Source organism: Balaenoptera acutorostrata, chromosome 5 (genome assembly GCF_949987535.1).
Source record: "Balaenoptera acutorostrata chromosome 5, mBalAcu1.1, whole genome shotgun sequence".
Lineage (NCBI taxonomy): Eukaryota > Metazoa > Chordata > Mammalia > Artiodactyla > Balaenopteridae > Balaenoptera > Balaenoptera acutorostrata.
The window spans coordinates 34,667,702-34,681,767 of NC_080068.1; the positions used below are offsets into that span (position 1 = coordinate 34,667,702).

The 14,066-nt window shown below is 33.8% G+C and overlaps 1 protein-coding gene across 4 annotated transcripts in view; it reads right to left on the minus strand.

Moving 5' to 3' along the window:
• FBXW7 (F-box and WD repeat domain containing 7) overlaps positions 1-14,066 on the minus strand; it is a 205,389-nt gene that overhangs the window by 138,470 nt on the left and 52,853 nt on the right. For 2 of the 4 annotated variants that reach the window (XM_057546651.1, XM_057546652.1), the window contains exon 2: positions 6,771-6,810. The exons of 1 other annotated variant lie outside the window; for it this stretch is intronic. Coding sequence is in view for 1 of the 3 variants with exons in the window: in XM_057546654.1 (XP_057402637.1) it covers positions 38-88 (51 nt within the window). In the remaining 2 variants the exon portion in view is untranslated. Of the gene's footprint in view, positions 1-37; positions 100-6,770; positions 6,811-14,066 lie in introns of those variants that run through there. One more of the 4 variants, XM_057546654.1, reaches the window with a different exon arrangement.

Genomic DNA, 14,066 nt, shown 5'->3' on the forward strand with positions numbered 1-14,066 from the left:
ACTGTATATAGTTTTTTATAATTACCCAATTACTCACTATTTTTGATGTTGGTTTCTTCCTGTTATAACACTTGAAATCTGGTGCCATTTCCCTTCAGACTGATGAACTTCCTTTAGAATTGCTTGTAATGGTGGTGGGCTGGCAAAAAATTCCATCAGTTTTTGTTTACTTTTCAGTGGTTCACTTGCTTCTATGATTTTCCTCAATAAATTTCCAGCTACTTGGCTAGATTTAACTTCTGTCCTGTACTACTGGAAATACAGGAGGCTGGCTGGGACGCACCCAAAAGCAAGAAAACCACAAATGTACAATTCTTACACATTGTAGTTTCAGGCTTTAAAGGATAACTTCTCAGCTGACTTCTGTCTCCTTTTGGTCATTTTCTGCTGCTTTTAAATAGTTAGAGTTTTTCCTTCAATATTTTATCCAGATTTTATCATTGTTATCTGAGGGATCGTTCAATACTTTACCGGCATCACTGCATCATTACCAGATGTCAAAATTCTATTAATCTTCAGGGACAAACTTCTCACATCCTTGATTTTCATTCCTCCCACCAAATTAGGACTTCATCTCATCACATAACAATTTAAAGTATTCTCACCTTCCTGTTTTCTCTACCTTAACTCACATAGTACACTGACAATAATTTCTTGTCCATCACACTGCTTTTATCATTAGAATGTTTTCTGTGAAAACCAGAAAACAGGTGATAAGAAATCAGATGTTAATTTTCAACTCCACCACTACCTGTGAAATTATATGCAAATCACAACCTCTGTGATCCTTATTTTTACCATCTGCAAATGGGAATATCATCTGCCTCATTAGTTAAGCTTAGGGCCAAAATACGATAACTAATATTAACCAGCACAGACAAGAGTTGGTCAAAGATGTTATAAGGCTTGCAATATGAGAACAGGTGAATGGTTAAAATTGTTATCTAAAAAAAAAAAGAACAGACTAAACAGATTGGGAGACTAAGATGAGTTATTCACTGATTCAACAAGTATTTACTGAGTTCCATGCATATATCGAGGCAATGTTTTCAGCTTGAGAAATATTAATTTTGGGGTGCTTAAGACCTAATGACTCAAGTAAAACAGGTAATGAAGGAAAATGTGGCATCTGTGAGTCATCACAAATTTGTGATAATTTACATAATAAAAGCAGAGACCACCTCCTAAAAATGATATATAATGAGGAGGAGCAAAGCTTCAACCCAGTTTATACGTAAGGGGTATGTAAAGGAAAAAAGCAATAACAAAGAAAGCAAGCATTTAGTTGGAGAGGTAGTAGAAAAACCATTAAAGTATTACAGAACACAAGGGAGAAGTGAATGTTAAGGAGAATCAGAATACCAAACGCTGAAAAAGGTAGGACAGGATGAGAAAAGAAAAGACACAGATTAGCAATTGGAACTCAGTCTTATTTTGGGGATGATACAGAACATTCTGTCATCAACCTAATCAATGTCTATCTGGGTAGGTAAGAAAAGTGGTTTACTTTCATTTGAGGAAGCAGAACACTAGTAGAAACAATAGGCAAACTGCAGAAGGTAGTTGAATAAAAGTTGAGAAATTGGACACCTAGAGTCAACAACTATAAATCAAACAAGCTCAGTGATAACGGGAAGGATAGGAAAAGAGTAGAAGTAAGATATTTTTCAAGATTAAGTGTGATAAGGCAGAGAACCCGGCATGTAGCATAAAAGGGAGAATAACAAGGTTCCAGTGAAGGAAAGGAGGAATAAGACTGAGAATACAGATGTTAGCTTTCGAAAGAAATGAAAACATTTTATTCTTTGAGTAAACTTAGACTGGGGAAAGAAAGAGTATAAAATATGAAATGAAGAAAGAATAAGCAAAATAGGGACAGGACTGGTCATTTGAGGAGAGTGGAAAGGTTCCAAATAACTAATAATGTGGAATGAAATAGAAGATCAGAAAGAGATAAAGATGACCAAGAAGCACTGAGGCTATACTGGAGGTGTGTGGGGGGGGGGGGGCGGGAATGTGAATTTATACTAGGAACCTCTCAAGACAGTAAACTGATATCACTCTAGCAAAATAAAGCAGTCCACGAACAGGGGATAAAACAGAAGAAATGAACAGCTGTAACTCTTTAGATTAATACAGCGGTCCCCAACCTTTTTGGCACCAGGGACCGGTTTTGTGGAAAACAATTTTTCCATGGGGGTGGGGAGGGTGATTCAGGTGGTAACGCGAGCGATGGGGAGCCGCAGATGAAGCTTCGCTCACTTGCCCACCGCTCACCTCCTGTTGTGCGGTCCGGTTCCTAACTGGCCCTGGAATTGGGGACCCCTGAATTAATAGACTGCGAAATTTCTGAAGAAAGATCAGGAGAATGGAAATCTTAGATATTAATAAGAATAAAATTAAGATGGCTACTAGACTGAATATGAGTTAATCTGGATTAAGTTTTTCATTTAAAAAGTAAGTTCTGCAAACGTACGGACACCAAGGGGGGAAAGCCGCGGTGGGGTGGGGATGGTGGTGTGATGAATTGGGCGATTGGGATTGACATGTATACACTGATGTGTATAAAATTGATGACTAATAAGAACCTACTGTATAAAAAAGTAAATAAAATAAAATTCAAAAATTCAAAAAAAAAAAAAGTAAGTTCTGAAGGAAATAGCTTTTAGGAAAACTTCTCTGCATGATGTGGTTACTACAGTAAATGTATTGGGAGAAACAAAAAGTCATACTACTTGTGCTATAGCTTTCAGACATTTATGCAAAAAACAGTGTGACATTTAGAATAATTCACGTCTAGCTGAGCTTTCCTGAGTAAGATTAGAAAGTAGTGAAAGAGGGACTTCCCTGGTGGCGCAGTGGCTAAGAATCCGCCTGCCAATGCAGGGGACACAGGTTGAAGCCCTGGTCCAGGAAGATCCCACATGCCATGGAGCAACTAATCCCGAGCGCCACAACTACTGAGCCTACACTCTAGAGCCTGCGAGCCACAACTACTGAGCCCACGTGCCACAACTACTGAAGCCCGCGTGCCTAGAGCCAGGGCTCCGCAACAAGAGAAGCCACCACAATGAAAAGCCCACCTGCTGCAATGAAGAGTAGCCCCTGCTCGCCGCAACTAGAGAAAGCCCACACGCAGCAATGAAGACCCAACGCAGCCAAAAATAAATAATAAAAAAAAAAAGAAAGTAGTGAAAGACCCCTCTGATGAAGAATAGTTTAATTGTTCTATCCATACAACCCTGACCAATATCTCCAAGGTATTATGGATCAGCGGAATGGCAAACTCTAGTACATGTGCTGAGAAGCTGCCCCCTGTAGAATAAGGCAGGCCTTACTGACTTTAGTGACAAATTAGTGGTTTAACTAAAGGGTAATCCTTCCTACCCTTGTAAGAAAAAGAGGTCTCTACTAATATTAAAACCTCATTTTAAATATAAATACTCAAAGAGAATTAATATATATTCAGTGATTATGTTAGTAAGCATTTAGAACAAGAGAAGGGAAGGGGGAAAGAATAGTGCACAAAAGCCATTTCACCTTAATTCAGCCATAAATAGATCATCAAAATCCTCTTCATCACCATATTTGACATATAACCATAGGAGGAGGTAACTCTCTCAGATAAATCTTTTCCTTATTTTTATCACAATTAACACCACCATGAATGAGATGTCAGTTTTTATTTCCTTTTCCATTGCAATATGTCCACAGATAGTATAACACAAACTATAAACACATCAATGTAAAGAACAATATCACTCATCCAATGGGCACTTAAGGACTGTTCACCAACGGACACTATGATTTAAAATCAACTAACAAGAAGAATATCAGTGATCTTAGCTCTATAAAATTTCATTAAAATAGACTTTGGTTAACCTGAAGTTAACACAGAATACTATTAGATAATATGAAAGATACAAAAGTAAATTCCCCAAATAAAAATATATTTGTTATACTGTATGACAACCTCTTGCCCTTACACAGAAAGCCAATCTACTAACAGTAGTGACACTCCACTGTTACACACCATTTTTCTAAAAAACTAACTTAGACAACAATACAGGCCAATACATCCTGAAATATGCCTCCAGTTGATTTAAAAAACCACACAATGTAAAAAATAAGAAACTAAAATGGTCCCATAAAAATTAAAAAGGCACATACTTAATAAAGCAGAAGAAAAATATATGTATTCCATATGTAGGTTTACAAAAACATCAAAATATCACTGCTACAAATAACCTGCACAAGATTAAAATCAATAAGATTCTCAAAATCTATTTTTTCCTCACGGGAAAGCTAAAAAGAACCCTGATAATACTCTTAGCCTAAAAAGAGATGGTTTATTAAGGTATGAAATCAAATATGCAATAAACACCACGATAAACTAAATACTTAGTTCTTCTCCAATCTAAAAAACTAACTATGAATTCATGAGACCAAGATCAATAAACATATCACACACAGCTAACGTTTTCATGGCAACACATGGGATCAAAACATAATGTTTTGCTTAAAACAATTAGCTGAGGAATTGAAGCACAAATACAAGGATAATTGCTTCCTTTGGGCTTTGGCTGTCAAACACAGGAAATGTCAATGCTTTACAGTCCTGTGATAATTAAAACCTTGTCACAGACCTAGACTATCAATGAATATTTATTTAAAGATAATTTTGCAATATGACACCAAAAGCATAAGCAACAAAAGAAAAAAAGAGATAAATTAGACTTCATCAAAATTAAAAACTTTTGTGCTTCAAAGGACACCAGAAAGAAAGTGAAAAGACAATCCACAGAATGGGAGAAAGTATTTGCAAATCATATTAACTCATAAGGGGCTAGTTTCCAGAATATATAAAGAATGTGTATAGTTTAACAATAAAAAGACAATCTAATTAAAAAATGGGCAAAGGATGTGAACAGACATTTCTCCAAAGAACATATGTAAATGGTCAATAAGCACATGAAATAATGCTCATCATTAGTCAATACAGAAATGAAAACAAAACCACAATGAAATACCATTTCACATCTATCTGGATGGCTAAAATACAAAAAAGATTGACAGTGTAACAATCAATGTCTGAAAGAGTGTGGAGAAATTGGAACCCTCATACACTGTGGTGAGCTTGTAACACAGTGCATCCATTTTGACAGTTCCTCAGAGTTATACACAGTTACTATACTAACCTGCAATTCTGCCCCTTATAAGTATACACCCAAAGGAAATGAAAACATAAGTGCACACAAAAACTTACGCAAGAATGATCACTGCAGAAGCATTCCTAATAGCCTAAATGTAGATATAACCCACCAACTGATGAATGGATAAACAAAATGTGGTATACAATGGAATATTTTTTAGCCATAAAAATAAATGATACACGCTACCACATCGGTGAACCTTGAAAATATTATGCTAAGTGAAAGAAGCCAGACACAAAATGACAAATATTGTATGATTCCATTTATAAGAAATGTCCAGAATAGGCAATTCACAGAAAAAGTATATTACTGGTTGCCTAGGGTGCTGGGGCGGGGGGGGGGGGGGGGGGGGTCGATGTCTAAAACTAGATAGCAGTAATCATTACACAACTCTGAATATGGTTCACTCAAACTAACTCAAATATTTGCATCAATGGAGGAAAAAAAGGGCAGTAAATTGCTTTTTCCACTTAATACATCTCCAGAAATCAGTTACCACATTTTAAAGTAGTAAAATTTTGTTTAAGAGATTTTTATAACATCATTTGCTCCTAAAAATGTTACATTTATTATAAATATACAGTAGAGTGGTATAATTTGTTGAATACTTACATCAACTATGATTATTACAGAATTTTAGAAATATTCAGTTGAATATTTATTGTTTCAAACACATAAAAAGTATAATAAAAGAAATTAATGCTTATTATTAAATATTTCTTCATGTATCTAGGAAATTTCCTTTAGCTAATCAAGTAAATGTATTCATCCTTAAAAAAATTTTATTGACTATATTAAAATAATCAAAATCTACATATGCCACTTGATACTTTCCCCTCACTGAAGTATATCCAATAATTTTTAAATCTATCATGAGTAACCAACCAAAGCATTGTTACATCTATATAATCACCACAGCACAAAACTCTAAAATCCTATATAGTGAAGTAAAACACATTCTGAGATTAATTCTCCCACTTTCACTCAAAAATTTAAAAAAGTAAAAGCACTATCTAGTGAAATCAAAAGTTTATGAAATTCTTAATTACAGGCACTTATCAAATTTTCATATTATAATGTTATTACAAAGAAACCGGAGTGGCCCAGATAGGAAACAGCATAAGGTCTGATCGTAGTCTTCACCCTGGCTTATGGTGATGAACTGGACCTAATGTAAGGAGTAAAGTAAGGGATGGCTGAAGAATCTTGCTATCTGTACTAGTATCAACAGCTAATCAAAAACTGTTACAAAAATCTCAAGTGAGGAAAATCCTGTTTCATTCACAAAGTATTAGCATTTCTGCCCATGAAGGCTACTACTTTCTTTGAACTCTTTTAATACTCAGCCTGCATGCTAGAAGAATTTTCTTGATGCAATGTGTAGAAAGAATCAGAAGAGGATCAGAATATAAAGAGAAGAAATTCCAATACTGGGTAAAAATTAAAAGAAATATAAATTATAATTTACACAGGCTATTATTAAAAATGCCATTAATGTAATATACATGTAAACTTAAGTAACATGCAAAGTATTTAACATGGAGAATATGTACTTACCAAATATTTGATAGCCTTTTAAAAATCTCGTTGAGACTCCCTAAATAATAAAAAAATAAATATATCAGGAATAATTTTTCAACTTCGGAGTTCTCTCTAATCTGTAAAGTCTATGCGGGAATCCCATTTTCATGACAGCAATTTGTTTTTTCATACTACTTTAAAACCCAAAGCACGTGCTGAACTTTGGCAAATGATTAACAAAATTTTTCCTAATCTTATAAGCAATTGAAAGCTTAAATGTAATATATGGAAAAGTTAATGAATTATCAGATATTGGCAGTTACTAGACTACAAAAAGAGTGAGCTCTATAACAAATCAGATAACAGCATGCTAACAATGTCTTAGAAAAGCATCCATATGTTAAATTATTCCTAACCATCAACATACAATGCCATGCTCTACATTCTAGTATCTAGTTACCACCTTTTAAGTAGCAGCTAGACAATGTAACTGTAGCATCTACAGAGTTAAAGTAGAGCCAATGAAATAAAAAGACATTTTATAATATTTATTTATTAATATATATATTTATTCTATTTTATTAAAAAATTAACATAAGTATTTTAAAATCTACCTTATGTTGATACTAAAAAAAAAAATTAAGATTTTACCCATAATAAAAAGAAATACATAAACTTACAAATTAATTTTACTACTTACAAAAGTTAGCTGTGAATAATTTTATAATAAACATAGTATATGCCCTTTCAGTCAAGTCTCAGGTCAAAATAATCTTCAAAACGAAGTTCAAAAATTCAAGAAAAAAGCACTAAATATTATAGTGCTCTTATTGTTTGTCAGGCACATTGCCAAAGATTTGAAAAAACTTACATACACTTTTTTTAATCACCTTATTTACTCTCCATTTTATAGATTACAAAAGCAAACCTTATAGAGATTCATTCATCTGCTTAAATATATTAGCTGCCATTGACTGCACAACCCAATGTCTTTAAGGCATCACACTATGACTCCTCAAAAACAAAACAAATAAGACAGAACATGACATAGTATATAGTAAAACTGATTGCCTCTTTTAGAGTCAGACAAAAAAAAAGTTTTTAAATTCCTTTTAAAGAATCAACAAAATAAAAATCATCTATTTTAACTAGCAATAAAAGTTATCATACAGAAATTATAATGCCATATATAAAAATAAAATAAAAACATTTTCTTATGAGTAAGCCATACCAGTATATTTTCTATCACTACTACCATTAAAATCAAAATCAGTCAAATGAATCACATCCATCCACAGGCCATGAAACAGGAGGGAAGAAGAAAGTATGACCTAAACAATAAAGTTTAAAACAATAAAGCTGTGAGATGACAGGAGAATACTGTCATGACTTTGAGGTGGGCAAAGATTTCTTAAACAAGACACAAAGATAAACACAGCAAATTGGACTTCATTAAAAAGTTGTGTTCTTAAAATGAAAAAGCTACAGGGTAGGAGAAGACCTTCTCAATGCACATGTCCAAAGGACTCATGTATGAAATATTAAAAAACAAAAACAAAACTTTAAATCACCAAGAAAAAGACAACCCAATTTTTAAGATAAGCTAAAGACCAAAAAAAAACTTCATAAAAAATAATTTCAAAAACCAATAAACATATGGAAAAGGTACTCAACATCACTAATCCTCAGGAAAACACAGACAAACAGCACAGTAAGATCTACTACACACCAAAATGACTAGTTTTTAATCGAAAAATCAGAGAATACCAAATGTAAGTGAGCATGTGCAGCAAATGGCATTCTCATGCACTGAAGGTAGAAAGGGAAATTGGTATAACCAGTATGGAAAACTATTTGGAAATATCTACTAAAGATGAAAATACACATACCCAATGACTAAGTAATACAACTCCTGTGTATACAATCAATAGAAATGTATATGTTTGCTCACAGAAAGATATGTACAAGATTTATCATAGTAACATTATTTAAGGAGCCCAAAACTCACGACCCAAATGTCCATCAGCAGTAGGAGGGAGAAATAAACTGTAGTATATTAATACAATGGTATCCTACACCTCAGTGAAAATGAGAAAACTAATGCCATACACAAAATTAAGATACATCTCACAAACACAATGCTGTATGAAGCAGGTGGCGGGAAGGGGAGAAGAAGCCTATATATTATTCTATTGAATTCAAAAACAAACCAAACTAATCTCTGATCACAAAGTTAGAACAGTAGTTAACTTTGGGTGAATGGGTTATTTGACTGGGACAGGACAGAGGGAGGCTTCAAAGGAGTGGATACCTTGATCTAGGTATGGTTACAAAGGTGTGTTCACCTTGTAAAAGTTCATCAGTATAGAAAAGTTCACCTATACTTTTCTGTATATAAACTGTACTTCAATTATTTTAAAAGTTTCTTTTTTTTTTTTTTTTTTTTTTACTTTTTGGCCACGCCTTGCAGCATGTGGGATCTTAGTTCCCCGACCAGGGATTGAACCCACACCCCCTGCATTGGAAGCACAGAGTCTTAACCACTGGACCGCCAGGGACGTCCCTAAAAGTTTATTTTAAAAAAATATATATATAGATGAAAAATCACTTCTCAGTTAAACAACTCCAGGTCATTGTACTAATGATCTGTAACTCACTCATTTGAAAATCTGGATCTCCTAACAATGTATTTCAATTTATTTCTATAGACTGCATAAAGGTAAAGTAAATATGTCTGGTTATTTTGTATTAATAAGTTTTAAGAATAGTTTCAATGTAAATATAAATTTTACCAAGAAGGGATTCCTTATGATTTTCTATTAATAGCAGAGAAAGTTTTGCATGAAGTCTTGCCAATGCCTGCTCTACATAGGCTCAAGTTAGGTTCACAAATGTATAACTTCACACATATTAAAAGTATTAACAGCTAACTCAGAAGTTGATTTTAAAAGCAATCGTATGGCCAAGACAGGCATTCATAAAAACCTTAAGGCACACTACTTGGCCCTGTTTCTCGGAAAAAATTTAAGACTGTTAAAAAACCAATAACCGTTTGAAGAAAAGTCTTCCAAACAAATATTCTTACATATCTAAAAATTTTTACGTTGATACTTACAATGGTATACCTTCTTTATTAAAAATATAAACAGTTTCTTCTGTATATCCTTTTATTTTTCCATTATATTTACCCAATAACTATTTTTTTAACCTAACTTCTCTCTAAATTAAATGATACCATTATTTGATCAGATTTGAAAACTAAGATTTGTCTTGCGCTGCGGGGGGGGGGGGGGCGGTCTGTCATATAAGTCTCTTAAGACAATGTTCAGAGGAACAGAATGGCATAGGGCCCCAACAGGTTAGTTCCCTGAACAATTCTCAGAGGCTGAGTATCCTTTGGACAAACTTTAGACGACTCATCAAAACCTTACAATAACTTTCCTCAGTCTTGGGTTGCCTTACCTACGAGTCTGGCCTGGTAGAGATCTCTCCAAACCTCCAAGCAGCCAGGATTTATCAGGTTTCTACTTGAAAGTAGCCAACCATTCAGTTGTGGTTCTAAGACATAAGGAAGGTGCAAAAGCAACACTTGCACAAAACAGACTTTTTTCATCAGTCAACCCACTCCCAAGCCAGACACCTGCTTCTTCTAATTCAGGTACTTATCTTTCTAAATTGTATATTTTCACTAAGAACAACTTAAGACTTACAGTTCCCACTTTGGGCAACTTTTGAAATGAACAACAGTGTTCATTTGAGAGGCACTTTAGAACATACAGGCGAAAAAACTCTCCCTCAAGAGAAGTTTGGCTTATCTACCTAAAAGAGAAAGATCAACTTACTAAATGTAAGGAGACCTCCCCAGAGGTCACACATCTCACCAAAATAGGACAAACACTATGAGAAGGACCAGGATCATCATTTAGGACCTATTTTGAAGCAGAGAGCCAACAGATCCATCCCAAATCTAAAGAACCTACAGGACTAGACAAAGGTTTGTTAGGAAAATTATCTAACTTCATGATTTCTAGTAATATACTAAAAATCCCAGAGAGGATGATAAGGATGTAAACAGAGCAGTCTTCCCCTAAAACAAAAGATGCACAGTGAATTCAGTGACTACACACTGTTCAGTCAGCAATAAATCTAATACAGATTGCTCATGGATGATAACTATGTAAAAACTGGTATATGAAAAACTAGCATATTTGAATAATGCTAATGATATATTTTCTTAGGATTCTGTTATTCTTTGTTGCTGTTTTCTATTTTAATTTTAGAGGTGGAAAAGTTAGAGCCAGACTGGTGAAAAATATCTAAAAAGCAAGGTCTCAGCTAGTCAAGAGTTTTAAGTTGTTACATAGATATCAGATCTTGAATTATAAATTAAATAATTGCCCCATTCCAGTTAAGGAGCAGCATGCTGAAATCCTAGCATCTCTCACTCACCTATAAGGACAACATACAGGCTGAGAGAGAACGGAAGCAGGTGTAAGAGTCAGTGAGCTCAGTCCCCTTTCATCTGTTCTGCTGTTCTCCTTGCTCTCTGAGTAGACAGAGTGATGTTTCCTTTTTCCTTTTCCCAAAGAAGGAAAGTTAAGGGGGAAAATTTAGACCAGTCATCAATTTTCTGTCATTAATTTAGCATAGATCCGTTGTATACTAGAGCAACTGAGTATAATATGGAATAAGTTTGACTAGATCAAATTTTAGGATATACTTGAAGTTCTTAAATTTTTTTTCTATTTTATCTAAAATCTTTCTAATATATCTGAATCAGAATCTTGCTGCAGCAAATTCATATCACTGTTTACCAGCTAACTGACAGTATTTATCAGCATCACCATTTAGCATTTTATTTTATCATCTTTGAATTGATAGGCCTGATTTGGCTCATTCCAAAAACTATAGGTTAAAACCAGACTTACCTTTAGTTAAAATAAAGGCAAATAAAATTTAAAAACGTAAATGCGATGTTTCACAAGAAATCAGTTGCATATTATCAATTACATTTTTAGTTTTAAAGGAGAGGAAAATTACTACTAAATCACATGGTATTTGGGGGCATTGAAGGAATTTTTCTTTCTCTGAAGAGCATTGTACAATTATATTTTTATGAAAAATAAAGTATCTTCACCGGGAAAAAAAAAAACAACAAAGCATTAGCAATCACTTCTCAAACTGCCCATCACCCACCCAATTTACCCTAATTACAATATTTCACAAATCAACACAATCCAAATCGACAGTTTATCCCTACCTTATAGAGAACTAAATCCTATTTTATCCTTCACATATCTTCAAAAAACTTCACACTATCTTAATTTTTTGTAAAAGATGTAAAATGTTACTTTAAAAATCTCATGCTGCATTTCTATTTCTTGAACAAAGAAGACACAGCACTCAGCACTTATCCTCTCAAGCTTCTTGCCTGATTGATACAAAACTGCAAAGGAATGCTTCCACAATGCCTCAAACAGTTTGAAAGGAATCCCTCAATGTTCTGATGACAGTCTCATAGAAACTACCAACAAATTTAAAAGGAAACTCATGATACTTTTAAAATATCTTATTTGCCCCAGTTATTAAAACATTACAAAACATAAGTTTCAGTACAACTTACCTGCATTTTTATAATCCTTTTCACTACACAATTACGCCTTTATGAAGTTATGCTCTCATCACTTTTCTTCAACATTTCCACAAACCTTAAAAGTACTTCTAAATTCCTCATAGTTCTTGTCAATTGCCAATTTTTACAACATACTTCTCATTAAGCCTGGGTCTTATATCTTTCACTACCACCTTCATACTCCTTAAATCAATACAAGTCTCAATTGATCACTTTATTGCAGTGACATATAACCACTGTGAGAACGTCCTCCTTTTGCAGTTCAATTGCACAGTAGCAATTATAGAATAAATATGGCAAAAAACACCTTTTTTGGTAATTACTTAGCTATACATATGGGGGAGCAGGCAAACAAAAATACTATCGACACTGTAAAAGCTCCACAAAAAGGAAAAATCAACTGTAGTACAATTTAGTTGTGGCACACTATTCATATAAAATAAATCCACTCACAATGGTAATTTGTTTAATTATTAAATGCTCAGATGCAAATTTACCTCAGGACACAAGATTTTTGCAAAGAAAAGTGTAAACCCCAACTAAATGGACAGAAAAGAAGAAAATGTAGATTCTAGTTAACAAAATTAAACATAGTAATGACAATAAGAATACCAAAAAAGACTGAAACCACTATCTAAGGGCTAAGATTAAAATTCTAAAGATCTACAGAAAGGAAGACAAACTTCTGCGGATGATATACCTCAAGACAAGAAAGCCTTTAGGTATTATACTACCAACCCAGAAACAGGCCTCGTCCTGATAAGCAGATGCTGGCAAACTGATTTCCTAGGAAGGTATCCTAGGCACCAAGAACGTATCCAGAGGCAGCTGAAGAGTTAGGGGTAAATACCTTAGGACAATACTTCTCACATTTCAGTTTAGCAAAAAACCACCAAAGGTAAAAGTAAAAAACATATAACGATCTTATCCCCCCTACTCTTCAGCTCCATCTAACCTGTGACAATGAAAAGTACAGTCTGAAACAGCCTACATGAAGAAAGCCAAATTGTTTGGAATACTTGACTCACATTAAAAATTAACACACATTTTGTATTCAACTTTGTATTATTTGTTAATTCATTCTATTATATAAATAACCTTCTAATTACGTAACAGTTAAATTGCCTAATGTTCCCTTTTTCCAACTCTTCAAGAAAAATTGATGCTCTAACAAATAGTATTTATCCTATCGGTACATGACTCTCCCTTCACACAGGCTAGACCATACTAGACCACACCACCAAATGCTAGGGAATTATACAGAAAAAGCAGACCTTAGAAAATCGAGAACAAGACAATATAAACAAAATACACATTAATATATTCCCTGATGGACAAATACTTTATGGTTAAACAGTCAAATATTTAAAGTTCCTATTTAAATCAGGTATAAAAGTAAGACCTCACAAATTTCTTTAAAAACAAGAAACTAACAGTAAAGGTGAGAAGTAAAATCAAATGATACTAGTTCATAAGGTATATTTTTCCTTTAAAGTTAAGTTCATAACGACAGAAAATATAAGTTCATAATAACTGAATAGAAACAAGCATATATAGAGGGGTGTGTGTGTGTGTGTGTGTATTTCTAATACTTTTAGCAAAATTTGTCAAAATAATAATTTTTAAATCAGGAACTAACTAAAAGAAGTGTTTGGTCTTCCTTTAAATATGACCACAGTGGACATTTATAATTACTAAAC